The 15,092-nt window shown below is 37.3% G+C and overlaps 1 protein-coding gene and 1 long non-coding RNA gene across 3 annotated transcripts in view; one reads left to right on the top strand and one right to left on the bottom strand.

The window, feature by feature from the left end:
• Nucleotides 1–15,092, top strand: part of SCOC (short coiled-coil protein) — a 37,104-nt gene that overhangs the window by 16,804 nt on the left and 5,208 nt on the right. Inside the window, exon 1 of one of the 2 annotated variants that reach the window (XM_027599794.2) lies at nt 10,281–10,476. The exons of the other annotated variant lie outside the window; for it this stretch is intronic. Within the exon in view, the coding sequence (XP_027455595.1) occupies nt 10,296–10,476 (181 nt within the window). The 5' untranslated portion in view covers nt 10,281–10,295. Of the gene's footprint in view, nt 1–10,280; nt 10,477–15,092 lie in introns of those variants that run through there. 2 annotated transcript variants of the gene reach the window in all.
• Nucleotides 523–11,781, bottom strand: LOC113925186. Its single transcript, XR_003520939.1, has 3 exons — nt 10,738–11,781; nt 3,145–3,185; nt 523–682 (listed from the first exon to the last, which is right to left on the bottom strand). It is a non-coding gene; the product is annotated as an uncharacterized LOC113925186 (long non-coding RNA).

Consider the following 15,092-nt stretch of genomic DNA (forward strand, 5'->3'; position numbering starts at 1 on the left):
GTCTGATGGCCATATCAATTTTCTCCCAAAATGAAACCTACATTATATTTTCTTATAATTTGCTTCCTGTCGTACATAAAGAAACTCAAAACCCACAATTCTCTCATTAAGGATGAGTAACAAGGCATTCTGGGCTCTTTCCATAACTTGAGGACCTATTTCTTCTACAGTTTTAAGAGGACTTGAACTGATTTAAATTAGTTGTCATCAGACTGTAGACCAGACACAGAAGATGTTTCTGAGCAGGGACACAAGCAAAACCGTCATCCCTGAGTAGCGAGGCTTTCTCTTGTTTTCTGCCTTCACTAGAAAGGAAGAAAGGGAGCCTGGACAAATCTCTGCTTCAAACTGAGGACACTTTGATCTGCTTTTGCTGTGATGAGTATTACTATCCTGAAAATTATTCATTTCAACCATTATTTTAAAACAAACTACTAACAGGTTTGTCCTTCCTTCTGATTGTTGAGAAGTATGGTGAAACAGTGAAAAAGAAAGGGTAGGACTCCAAATTAGCTACAAAATATGACTTGGTTTATTTTAAAAACGTGCTTGTTACTGTGCCATTGACTTTCCCACTGATGATTCTTCCATGCTGGCTAGCGTGCTTCTCTTCCATTTTGACTTTGAGGCCTCCCACCATCACTTTACGAGACAGACATCTTGTAGTACTTCCCTAAAATAACTGTGTGAGGAAGGAGCAAGGAAGATGGGAATTTGTCACAGAACTAAAGATTATTCAAGTTAGAGGTGTGCGGGCAGAGGCAGTCCGTAATGAGCCCTGAGCGTCAGGACATGTTCTTGCTGGCAGGCCAAGAGCACAAGGTCTTTACCCAGACCAGTTCTTGGGGTGTGTCTGCAGAGAGCTACTTTAAGGGTTGAGGTAATGCCTCTCCCTGGTTAAAGAGCAAGCTTGCTTCCACTAACTGTAAAAGCAATAGATTCCCTGAGCTCAATGTTCCTCCCTGTACCAGAACCCACTGTGTGTGTAGGCACCTATCTGGGCCCCCGGACTCTCTACTGTGGGACTTGGGGGACATGGAGAACAGAAGCAAACCAGCACGAAGCTCATGCTGCTGGTGAGCTCTGTGTCATAAAGTCCTTGGACTCGGACGAGGCACCTCATGTCTCCTTCCAGCATTCATGAGTATGTAACAGGCTAACTTGTTAGCTTATAAGTAATGTAAAATCTCAGGGGCACCTGACTGGCTCAGTTGGCTAAGCATCTGCCTTCGGCTCAGGTCATGATCCCAGAATCCTGGAATTGAGCCCTGCATTTGGCTCCCTGCTCAGTGCGGGAGACTGCTTCTCCCTCTGCCTGCCGCTCCTCCTGCTTGTGTTCTCTCTGTCAAATAAATAAATAAATAAAATCTTAAAAAAAAAACGTGGGGTAATGTAAAGTCTCAGAGTCTGACAGAGGAGCTCTCCCAAGTTGGTTATTTTTAGTGTAAACAGTTACTAGAGGAACAGAAGACTATGAGAATTATGCCTGTATCCTGGAAGTAAGAAAATCCACTAGCACTTGCATTTTAGGGCATTGCTAGTGATGCACGTGCATTCTCATACAAAACATTAGTTTCACTATCACCCTGACTCCTATGCCCTTCAAAGAATTACTTTGTCATATTAAAACAGAATCCCCTTTATGTTCCCAGAGCCCAGTGATTAGTGTTGATTTTCAAGCAGATTGTTTTATAAAGATTTAGTGGAACAGGCACCCAGCCCAAATGATTGATAATGGTAGATTTCTGTATAGAGAATCACAGAAACCCAAAATCATAAAAACTGGAATGGAGTGGCCCCAAAATAAATCACTCAAGAAAGCTTTCAGAACCTATGGCAGGCATGTTACCAAGGGCTCGATGGCCAGACACAACCAAACCATCACAGGTTGTCTCTTAAATATGGGAACCATCCATTATCACTCACTGGTAGTGTTATTGGATAAATTCAGTGGTATTTTATGTAATATTAGAGAAGCAGAATGAACTTTATTACAATCCCTCATTTGAGGAAATAGGAGTCTATAGTAAATTGACTCATCCCCCACAGAATTATGGTCAATTTCAAATTTGGATATTCTACAGTATCTAGCTCATAATGAACACTGAAATAAATTTTTCAATGGTAAATATATGAAGAACTGAACAGATGAATATAGGTTGAGCCAGAGCTGGAAAGCAGGTTTCCTCTTCTTCAAACCAATGCTTGTTGCAAAGCTGATAGATCAGGCTTTCCAAGCCAGTTATTTGCACACCAACAGCACACTTTTTGCCACATTAAATTAACCATTTAATTAACATATTTTTTAAAATTATTTTTAAGAAGGGTCCACACCCAGCATGGAGCCCAACATGAGGCTCGAACTCATGACCCTGAGATCAAGGCCTGAGCCGAGATCAAGAGTCAGATGCTTAACGACTGAGCCACCCAGCTGCCCCACAAATAACATTATTTTTGAACTTGGCTTTGTTCTAGGCAATGACATCAGCAAGTTGAGGGTTGGTTGTATTATTCATATGTTTCGATTACAATAAAATATGCAACGATTTTTAAAAGCTAATCTTGTACAGCCAGAGATATGAGCACCAATCTTTGAGAAACTGATTAAACATTACTTTGTGTAGAGAAAAATAAGCATCAAGACTGTATAATCATTCCCGATTACTTTCATTTTTGCCACAAAGTTCAAAGCTTGATTCCATGAAGACTCTGAAGTCCTTCTGAATTCTTATTTGAGAAACTCTAAAAATACACTGGTAATTTCTTACTTTTTCTCTATTAAACCAATGAATGAAAATAACTCTCATCAAATTAGCCAACTACTGGTTATTATCAAGAAATTATAATCTTGAGAAAAGTATACATGAACAGCTTAGTTTACCAAGTAGCAGTATGGTATACTATTTTTTTTTTTAAGATTTTATTTATCTATTTGAGAAAGAGAGAGAGAGAGAGAGAGAGAAGCAGATTCCGTGCTGAACACACAGCCCAAATAGGGGCTCAATCCCACGACCCTGAGATCATGACCTGAGCCAAAATCAAGAGTAGGACGATTAACCGACTGAGCCACCCAGGAACCCCAGTATGGTATCCTCTTAAGTTTTGAAATCAATTTTCAACAAGTACAGTATATTCTTTACTCACCAGATTTAGGACAGCACTCATTCTCCAGTGAATTCAATAACCTTTCAAGGGAAAAAAATAAGTAAAAAGGAAAATGTGAGTTCTTATTTAGGAATGAGATGAAACACATTTTGCAAATTAATGAGCTTCAAGTATCAGGGAACACACCTGGTTACACTTGAAAGTTATCAAAATGCCTCCGTTTAGCATATCTCACTTTAAAATATCCACAGTATGTTTAGAACACTCTAATTACTTAAGACAAGTTAGAAGTTTCATGTTCATGATGAGACTATGTCAGTCTGGAACATCAAAATGATCTTGGAAGTGCTCTACTATTTATCATTTCTTCCTCAGATGATAACATTGCTTTGTAACAATAGTTTTCAATTTGGAGTTCCCCATTCTCTACGAAGAGAATTTTAATTTTATGCTTTTACTTAGATGTTTTATAATATTAATATATGCATATCCCAGATAATAAATAAGTAGTGTTCTTATAATCAAATATTTCTGTGTAATTTCAGTGGTTTCTATTTGTATGTGTGTTTGCCTTGCTCAGAAGAAGGGAAGTTTTATGGTTATTTTTAAACCATTTTTAATTGAAAAATATAATACAAATATGGAACACTGTATAAAAATAAATGTATAGCTTAATGAATGTTCACTTCATGATTAGTTTGCTAAAATTTCAACTCCCTTTTTATATCCACTTGGGTGTACTGTTCTTTTTTGTCACATTTTTCTTATTTCAAGGATTTTTCTATATTCAAGGGCAGATCTTAATTATCAGCCACACTGTTTTATCAAATTTGCAACATTCTGTTATTGATATATTGCTCTCTAACTTTATGGTTATCTTTGGTATGTTACATTTTTTGAGATAGTTCGTCTAAAAACTTCCTTTAAAGTCTAAATTATCTTACTAGATATATGCTTTGTTCCAGAATTTTTTAAAAAGGTTAATACTCTAATCATATTCTACTTGATGGCAATCATTTTCACGCACCTCTTAAATGGCTTTATCATCCAAAATAAACCATAGATTTTTTGGTATGTTTTTAAAAAGATGTATTTTAAGTGTCCTTTTATCTATAGGTTTCTTTCCATTCTTTCTCCCCCCAGTGCAATTTATTTTCTTTTTGTGGAAGAAAAGGGCTTCTTTTTTTTTGTTTTTGTCTTGTTTATTTTTCCATAGCCAGATTTTGCTAATTTTGGCCACATGGTAGATTTAGTATATTTCTCTCTGCCCTCTGTATTTCCTGTTAAATTGCTACATATTTATGGGCTTGATCAAGTCAGGTTGAAATTTCTTTTCCTTTTTTTTTCTTCTTCTTTTTTTTTTTGCAAGACTCTTTCATAGGTGGTGGTACATTCTTCTTCCATCCGGAAATAAATGCTGTCTAATGGGTTCTCTTTGTGATGTTCGTGATGTTTGTGCTCTAGATGAGTGTTTCTCAACAGTCTTTTTTCATTATACCTCATCCCCAGAGACTTTGAGACATTTTTTTTCCTCAACACACCCATCTCTTATGAAATTGCCTTTTGTGAAGCTTGGAAAACCATTGTTTCTTCAAGTATTTTTCAGAACCATACTCTCTTTCCTTTCCTTCTGGGTCTCTGATGACACAAAACGGCATCTCTTTTATTGTCTTTCATTCCTGAGGTTGGTTGGTTTGTTTTTCCTATCATTTTTCTCCCTGTAGTTTAGACTGAATAATTTCTACTGAGATTTCCTCAAGTTCACCAACTCTTTCCTCTTTCATCTTCATCCTAGCACTGATTCTTTGCAGTTTTATATTTCAGTTATTTTATTTTTCAGTTATAAGGTTTCCATTTGGTTCTTATTTATAGCTTCTATTGGGTTGCTTATACTCTCAGTTATAACTTCTGTTTCAGGATTTTTAATGATTGCTTATTCAAGTAGTTTTTAATAGCTGCTTAAAATCTTGTCCGGATAATTTCAACATTTGTGCCATCTTAGTGTTCGTATATGTTTATTTTTTATACTCATGTGAATTGAGATTTTCACGGCTCTTCATAAGCTGAATAATTGTGGATCCAGTCATAATTATTACATTATGATACCATGGGCCTGGTTTAAGTCCGATGGAGAATGTTAATATTTTTGTTTTAGTAGGAATTTGAGTTGGTTAGGTTGAGGCTGCAAGTTCCAACCCACACTTTCTTTGGGCCATGGTTTCAAAGTCATTTCAATTTGAAAAGTCTTTGCAGTGCTTTATTTTTACTTAATTCTAATGATCCCAGCAGAACCTACAACTCAATAAAGTAGGTTTTATGATACTTACTTTACAGATAAAAAAGATAGGTTTGAATTCAGCCTAACACAAGCTATATGATATTGGACAAGACACTCTTTGAGCCTTATTATCAAACTCATCTGCAAAATGAGTTTGATAATACCTACACCATTGGATTGTTTGAGGACTGAGTAAAATAATACATGCAGCATATTTAGCATACTTCAAACCCTAAAGAAATCATGGCTAGTCTTCTCATTTTAAAAAAATCAGTTTCACTGAGGAAAAATAATATATAATCAAATACAAACAATTTAAGTTAGAGAAGATTACTTTTGACAGTTGTATATACTGTATAACCACCATTCCAATAAAAATATTATAGAACATTTCCACTATAATGGAAAGTGCTCTCATGCCCCTCTACAGTCAATTCTCTATCTGTCCTCAACCCCAAGCAACCACTGATTCAACTATCACAATAGGTAAGTTTTGTCTGCTCTAGGGTTTTATATTAATAAAAGCAGACAGTCTGCACATTTTCTGTCTGGCTGTTTTCACTTAGCATAATATACTTCAGTTTCATCCATATTGGTTTGTTATTTTTTTATTGCCGACTAATATTCCATTATTTTACAGGGATGTTTTTTACTATTGATTGAAAAAGTTCTTAGATATTCTAAATTCAAGTCCTTTTTAAGATCATGTATTATGGCTATTTTCCCCAGTCTATAAATTGTCTTTTATTTTCTCAGTGGCGTCTTTCAAAGAGCAAAAGTTTTTAATTTTTACAAAGTTCAATTAATCATTCCTTTTCTTTTAAAAGTTTGTTTGATTGGGTGTTTTGTTTTGTTTTGTTTGGTTTGGTGACTGTTCTCAAAAAATGTTGCCAACACCAAAAGGATGAAGATTTTTTTTCTTTGGCTTCTTCTAGAAGATTATAATTCTAGCTTTTATGTTTCAGTTTATGATCCATTCTGAATTAACATTTTTTGTGTATGCTATAATGTAGGAGTTGAGGTTCAGTTTCTTTTCTCCATACTAATATCCAGTTGTTCCAGCTTATTGGGAAAAAAAAAAGTCTATCCTTTCTCATGGAAATACCTTGGTACCACTGTGAAAATTAATTGACCATATTATGTGTGGGTTTATTCCTAAATCCTATTGCTTTGTTTATCTATGTGTAACAATACCCCATTTATTTTATTGCTTTAGCTTTATAATAAGACTTGAAGTAAGGTAGTATAAGTCCTCTAACTTTGTGGTTCTGTTACAAAATTGTTATTCTGGATCTTTTGTTTTTCCATATGAATTTTAGAATTAGCTTTAGGCCATAATCTGTGAGAGAAGTGAAATTCATGGAGCCAGAATCAAAACTTTCTAGGCTCTCTGTCTAGGGGCAATTGTTGGATTTGATTTCCTAAATACATGTTAAGGACTTTTGTGTGTATGTTTAGTTTTATGTCTTTTAGTGTCTTTGTCTGGTTTTGGAATCAAGGTAACATTGTTCTCATAAAACAAGTTGGAAAGTATTCTTTCCTATTTTATTTTCTCAAAGAGTTTGTGTAGAATTTATATAATTACTTAATTTCCAAATTTTTTACAAATATCTTTGTTATTAATTTCTAGTTTAATTTCCCTGTGGGCAGAGAAAATATTTTATATGATTTCAACCATTTTAAATTTGTTGAGGTTGGTGTCATGATAGTGAATATGGTCCATTTTCTTGAATATTCCATGTACATTTGAAAAGAAGGTATGTTCTAGTTATTGAGTGGAATTTTCTATGTCAATTAGGTCATATCGGTTGATAGGACTGTTAAGGTTTTCTATATCAATAGTTCCCAAATTTGTCTGCACTCTGTTGAAATCACCTTTGAATCTCCTTAATGCCTATACCCCAACCCTAGAGATTGTGATTTAATGAGTATGGGGTGTAGCCTGTTCTTTAGAACTCTTAAGAGATTCCCAGGTGATGCTCATGTGTAAACCAAGCTTGGAATCTGAGTTCTGTATCCTTACTAATTTTCTGTATATTGCTTTACAAATTACAGAGAGGGGAGTGATGAACTCTCCAAATGCATTGTGGGTTAGTTTCCTATTTCAGTTCTATCAGTTTTTGCTTCAGTACTATTTTATAGCAGTATTAGGATTTTGCATCTTTTTAAAGGAACTGATCCTGTTATCTTGTTTTAATATGAATTCCCCTGATTACAAGTGAAGGTAAACATTTAAAAAAAAACTCTTTCTGGTTATTCAGTTTTCCTCTTCTGTGAGTTGCTTATTTGGGTTATATGAATAAGTTTTTATATTAAATTGTTAGAATTCTTTATATTTTCAGAGCTTAACTATATTCTCCCCATCTGTGGTTTGTTTTTCACTTGATTGAAATTGTCTTCTCTTCTGTTTTGAAAACTTTTATCTCTTCTGTTTATAAAACAATCAAAATTTAATCTTTTTGATTAACGAATGGTACTGTTTTGTCTGGTTTAACAACTTCTTCCTTAAGGTGATGTCATAAAGACATCTATTTTCTAAAAGTTTAGAGGGTTTTTTTTTCACACTTACTTCATTTGGAATTGAGTTTTATTTGTGGTGGAGGTCAGAATCTAATTTCATTTTTTATATGAATAGCCAATCTAACTAGAACCACCATCATTTGTCTTTTCTATAGCCAATTAACATAGTTATTATACCAGGGTGCCTGGGTGGCTCAGTTGGCTAAGTGTCTGACTTTTGATTTCAACTCAGGTCATGATCTCCGGGTCATGGGATCAAGCGTCCCCACATAGGGCTTGGCACTGGTGTGGAGCCTGCTTGGGATTCTCTTACTTTCTGTATGCCCTTCCTCTCTCTCTTTCTCTCAAAACAAAACAAAACAAAACAAAACAAAACAAAAACACCCACAGCAACAACAAAATTATTGTAGCATTTACACTTTCAAGAGTCATGCATAGTTCTTTCCCACAACCTGACCAACACTTACTTCTTATCAGACACTTTTAGTGTATACCAACTTCCAGGTACAGGTACTCTAATTTTCTTTTTGTCTATTCTTGTGTCATTACCACATTTTAAAAAGTTGCTTTTAAAATAGAATTACCATATAATTCAGTAATTCCACTTCTGGATATATACCCAAAAGAATTGATGAGAGGGTCTCAAAGATATATTTGTACCACATCATGTTCATAGTAGCATTCACAATAGCTAAAAGTCGGAAGCAACCCAAGTGTCCATCAGCAGATGAATGAATAAACAAAATGTAGTATATACCTACAATGGAATGTTATTCAGCCTTAAAAAGGAAGTAAATTCTGACACATGCTACAATATGGATGAGCCTTCAGGATGTCATGCTGAGTGAAATAAGTCAGTCACAAAAAGATAAATACTGTAAGAGAGTCCACGTACATGAGGTACCTAAAGTCGTCATATTCATAGAGACAGAAAGAATGGCAGTTGCCAGGTGCTCGGGGTAGAGATAAATGGGAGGTTGTTTTTAAATGGTATAGAGTTTCAGTTTTGCAAGATGAAAAATGTTATGGAGATTGGTTGCATGACAATGTGAATATACTCAACACTACTGAACTGTACACTTTAAAATAGTTAAGATGATAAATTATTTTGCATTATGTACATTTTACTCTATTTAAAACTGAAAAAAAGCCGCTCTAACAACAAAAAAGTTGCTTTTAATAGTTTTTAGTCTTTGGTGTTCTGCAGTTTCATCAGGATGTGTCCACATATGGAATTCTTTATTTTAAACCTGCTCAAGAATAAGTGCTTCCTGAATCTGAGCACTCAAATATTCCATAATCCTGAAAAATTCTTAGTTATTATTCTTTGAATACTGCTCACAGCCATTCTCTCTAGTTTCTCTTTTTGACACTCCTATTGGATATACCCTGGACCTTTCTTTCTTATTTTGCATTTATTTAGGTCCTGTGCTGCACTCTAGTACATTTTCTCAAATTATTTATCATAGTCCAGCCAAACGTATAGTTCTCAAATACTGAATGGAAGATTTTTTACATATTCCTTAAAAAGATTAAGGCGGTATGTCAGCAAACTGAACCAGAAGTGAAAAGTCAAGAAACAGAGATAGGTTCGCCTCTACAACTCAGGAGAATGTGCTGAAGCCAAAACAACATAGTATTATTACCTGTACTCAACAAATATTAAACACAAGCAGGATGCCGCTTCGTGTCAAGTGTTAGATCTCAATGAAAGCGATCAAGCCAGATTACATTACATCCCAAAGCCTGGCCACAGCATTTCACACTGCATGTCATGACCTTGAGCAAGGCATTTATTCTTAAGCTTCAGTTTAAGGGTGGGTTGCTGTGAGAATCAAAATGAGTTAAGGTGAGCGAAAGCTCTATATTAAGGTATTTTCTCAATTCTAAAATATTCTTAAATGGTCAAGTGCACTATGGATGTAATAATTGTTTGGAAAGGATGTGGAGAGGAACAATCCACTAGGGGTGTACTTATGAACTTTCCGATTTGGGAAGTTAAAAAATATGGAAAAGTCTGCTTTTAGAATTGAGGTACCTCGGTATTGTACTGGCTTTATCCATTATTCCACAAATGCCCTTTTCTTAAATTTGAATGATTTCCCTCTCCCCCAGCATTTGGTTTTACCAATCTCCTTCCTGACAGCTGTCAAAATTTTCCCCATACTGGCTTTCTGATCCCAATTTTCTGGCTCCTGCTGAGACTGAAGAGCCGCTTTCTTTGGACTGGCTTTCTCACGCTTAACTTCGCTTCTGTACTGTCATTGGCTGTTGCTTTTACCGGACCCGCCCACAACAGCCTCAATCCTGATTGGATGCCAACGTCCTTTTGTTAGGGCAAAAGGTGGATCCTCGGGCTTTGACAAAGGACGATTGGGGCGTCGTACTGCTAATGCGCAGGCGTATCTTCTTGAGTGGGGATTGGTGGGCGATGGGGCGGGACGGGGCGGGACTCCCGACACGGCGCACGCTCTGTGGGCGCAGAGGGCGGAGCTGCCGGTACCAGTTGGTCCAAGCGTTGGGGCCTGAGGCGTCTTCGCGATCCCTCCCACTCCCAGCGCCTTCAACGGCAGGTGAGGGCAGTCGTGGGCAGCGGAGGGCCTGGCCCCGGGCGACTGGAGTCGCGCCCTCGGTACAGCCGAGAAGCTGGAGGGCGGGCAGGGCGGGGAGGGCTGGACGCGGCCCGGGGCACCAGGTGTCCGGGAAGAGCGGCCTCGGGCCTGGGCCTTTGGTGGGCGCCTCAGGCCTGACTCCCTGCAGAACCCCTGCGCAACCTCCTCATCTTCTCATTATTGGGCCCACTGGTTCCTTTGGGGGAGGGGCTGCTCGCGTACCTGAGGCGGATCTCCCGCTGCCTTCTCCCGCCTCTTAGTCGAAGGCCGCTGTCCAGCCTCCCGCCCTGATTGGGACTGCAGAGGGGCGTTTGGGCGGGATGGACCTGGCACGCCTGCACTTGTCCGTGGTTGCTCTACCGAGAGCCCGGGAGGTAGGAGGAGAGAACGCCAAGGCGGGGAGGGTGGCGAGCGAGGGTAAAATAAGGGCTGGCGACGCTTTCCTGGCACCGAGAGGAGCTCCCGGGTTAGTTTCTACTTGGGCTTCCCTCAAGGATCCTGCCGAGCAAGTTTTGGGGAGTTAGGATCGAAAAGGAGAAAGAAGATGCCTTTCGAAAGGCAGGACTTTTGTTATACAATATATCGATTCCGCTACTATGACGTAACAATGTTAAGGACCTGCTATCCTATGTCCCCAGCACTGTATGTCTGTACCTGAGGATCCAAAGCTATGCCTATATATTCTGTGCCTGTACTCATTGATTAAATTCACTATAACTAGCCATTCTCTGGGGATCTAGCTTCCGTTCCAATCCTCATTTGGCCAATCCCTTAATCTTATGGAATCTTGAAACTGGATTTGTTTGACCAGAACAATTCAAAACTTGAACAGGCCTGAACAGACAAACCATGTTGAAAGTTGATGCAGCTTGAATGGAATGAAATTTATCTTCAGTTGCTTCGTAAAATATCAAAGGAATGTAACATCAAAGATTGCAAAATATTTGGCAGACATAGATTAGGGCTGTATTTCCATTACACAATGGAAAAAACAAGGACTTTATAGTGAGACCTGCTTTTAACATCTTGGTACAAATGTTGGCTGTGAATTCTAAGGCAGATACATAGCCTTTCTGAGGTACAGTACCCACAAATATAAATCACAATGCCTTTCTGTTGATTTGATGAACTAATAATATATGTAAAGCATTTAGTATATTAATGAACAGTGACATCATTTTAGTAGTCTTGTTCACTAGTAAGCGGATGACGTGAAAATCAGTTTTAGATGCTGAAAAGTTGGGTGGTTGAGGTTGGATGGGTATCAGGAAAAACTCAAAATCTTAGGTCTCAGAGCATACCTGTGGTAGTGTGATGGAAAAAACTAGCCTAGTAGTGATTTTGGGTAAGCTGTTACTATTTTTGGCCTCGGTTTGTTTATTTGTAAAATGAGGCAGCTAGACCAGATGATTTTACCAAAATTTCTTTTTGTGGACTGAATTAGAGCCAAAAGGTAGAGGAGATAATAGCTAACATTATTGAATACCTTCTATGTATGAGGTACCATTGCAAGTTATATATATCACCTCATTCTTACAACGAAAATATGAGGTTCGTACTGAAAAACAAACTGAGGGTTCTAGAGGGGAGGGGGGTGGGGGGATGGGTTAGTCTGGTGATGGGTATTAAAGAGGGCACATACTGCATGGAGCACTGGGTGTTATACGCAAACAATGAATCATGGAACACGACATCAAAAACTAATGATGTAATGTATGGTGATTAACATAATAAAAAATTGAAAAAAGAACAGAGGGAACTGATGGATTAGAAAACAATTTGTAAATAAACTTTTATTTTACATAAAAAAATTATGAGGTACATACTCTTATCCTCATTTTACAGGTGAGGAAACTGAGGCTGATATTAACCTTGCTCAAGTTTCCAGAGCTTATAAATAGCAGAACTAGGATTTAAATCCAAGTAATATAAATTTATGTCCTTTATCACTGGGCTAAACTGCTTCTTAACAGTGGTACTATTCAGGGTACTATAAGAGTAGGTAGAGGTCTCCTTTGGTAAAACAGTAATCTTTGATCACAGGTATGTGGGCATGGAAAAATGGGTCCGTCGTAATGATTGTCACACTTTCTGACTCTTGTTCTCTCCGTACTTTTTGCTTCCTGGACTTAAATTATCAAAATAATTCCGGATTCTCTTCTACCAACCAAGGCTAGATGAAAATGGGCCCAGAACGTACTGTAATTTTTGATAAAAGCTTTTCAGATCCGACCCAGGCTTAGGTCAGAGTTGACAGATCTGGGAGAACCATATCCATTTTGGAATGAAGGCAGCTTTAGGATAAACAGATCAGCCTTAGAACCACACACTCCTTTCATTGTCCTCATGCTTGAGATACTTTGGTCTGGATTTTCTTTTCACATCAGCTTTGCATTTTTGTACAGGAACAGAAGGAACTGAAAATGAACTCTTTTTTTCTCTTTCCTTTTCTTTCTTTTTTTTTTTTTTTAATTTTTTATTAAGTAGGCTCCACGCCCAGTGTGGAGCCCATTGCGGGGCTTGAAATCAGGACCCTGAGATGAAGAGTAGGATGCTTACCCAACTGAGCCACCCAGGCACCCCAAAAATGAACTCTTAAAAGCACATTTCACATGAAATTGGATTGATGTGATAGCAACTGTAGACTGAGAAAAAGACTGAGTTTTATAGTTGAAAAACTCAGTGTGGTATTAAGTGCATATTATGACATAGTACCTGTGCTAATGTAGACATTGTGAGGTTTGAGGATTGATCCTATTTTGAAAGAAAATCTGTGGCTAAAATACTTTGATCTAAAGAGCTCAATGAGGGGCGCCTGGGTGGCTCAGCCGTTAAGTGTCTGCCTTTGGCTCAGGTCATGATCCCAGAGTCCTGGGATCGAGCCCCGCATCGGGCTCCCTGCTCAGCAGGAAGCCTGCTTCTCCCTCTCCCACTCCCCCTGCTTGTGTTCCCTCTCTCGCTGTGTCTCTCTCTGTCAAATAAATAAAATCTTTAAAAAAAAATAAACTCAACCTTCTGATTTATGTATGTATAATAAGTCAGCTTATTACTCTAAATTTACTGGAAGACCTTGAATATATACAAGAATAGCATTTTGAGGCTAGCCTGTTTAATCACAGCAGAATATGAGAAAATTGCTATTTGTCTTTCTTATTGTGCAGAGATAGCTGGCAATGCTCTTGTCTGCCTCACTGAAGAGTCATGAATACCCTTTTGCACAGGGCTGCCACATAGAGTTAGCAGATTTTGCACTGTATAATCCTCGAGGTGCCATCTTACACAGACTATGATGTGAATAGTGTTCTCTTGGGTTGTGTTGTATATTGCACAGCACTGTCCTTGTGCCCACTGGGTGGGCTTTTGTGCTCTTGCCTCCACCCCAGTCTTCAATGTGTGTTTCTAAGCTTCATTTTCCCTCTCATAAGCCTCCTCCACCCCATTTTTCTGCCTTTTTTTCTTTCATTTTTTCAGATGAAGTCAAACTGTTGATAAACCATACAAAGATTTTCTATTGTTTGGGTTCCTTGTGGCCAAAATTTCAGAAACTGGCTTCATTATTACATTGATCAATTTGGAACACTTTACTTTTGTAGAAGACTTTTTGGTTTAATTTCAGTGTTAGACTGAAACATAGGCAAAAGAAGTATTCCACATCCCTATACTAAACCTGATTTCAAAGTCAGTTGCATTGATTGCATGATTACATGTTGCTTTGCTTGTGTATTTTATAACTCTTCTCAGCTGTCATGAAAATTTTGTTTTGTATTCTTAAAAACGCTAAATATTAGGATTTTGAAGTGCTTTTGTATATTATTTAGCAGGAGAAATAGCCAAGCTGCAGGCTACTGTTGCTGAGTACTCCCTGGATCACTTTTGCTTTTGGCTGTTGCTTATGTCATCCATCCCAGACCTGTGTTAGCCAAGTCAGTAGCTGAAATGGTAGGAAAAGTGCTCTTCGCTATGTCAAGTGCCAAATAAAGTTTTCACTGCCAACACTCCTCTTCACGTATAAAGCAATATGTTGTTGACTGAATGGAGAGGGATAATTTTTGAAGTTGAATAATATAAAGAATTTTTGAAGAGATTTTTAGTAATCAGTCTACTTGGATTCATGTAGATGTACTAAAATGTATTACATATTAATATACATTATGTTTATATATTACATATAGTATATAATATATATGCAACTATATATATTACATCTTTTTCACATGGCTTTAATTCTCAGGTTCTTTGTACTTCAGAAAAAGTTTATATGCATATTACATATGTACATAATATGTTACATATGTATAATGCAGATGTAATATGTATATAATATATACATATTATATCCCATATATATGTGTGAACTTTCTCTGAAGTACAAAGAACCTGAGAATTAAAGCCATGTGCAAACAATTTGAGGGAAAGTAGCTCTAATGCTAGATAAGTAGAAAGATGCTAGAAGACTCAGAGTAGATAATTATTAAGCATTAGGTCAGTTTTGTAGCATTTGTAGCTAGCTAATTCTTTAATAATGCTATATAAAGGATGTTTAATGTCTTTCTTCTTAGACCAACAAGTGATCTCTT

Source organism: Zalophus californianus, chromosome 2 (genome assembly GCF_009762305.2).
Source record: "Zalophus californianus isolate mZalCal1 chromosome 2, mZalCal1.pri.v2, whole genome shotgun sequence".
Classification (NCBI taxonomy): Eukaryota; Metazoa; Chordata; class Mammalia; order Carnivora; family Otariidae; genus Zalophus; species Zalophus californianus.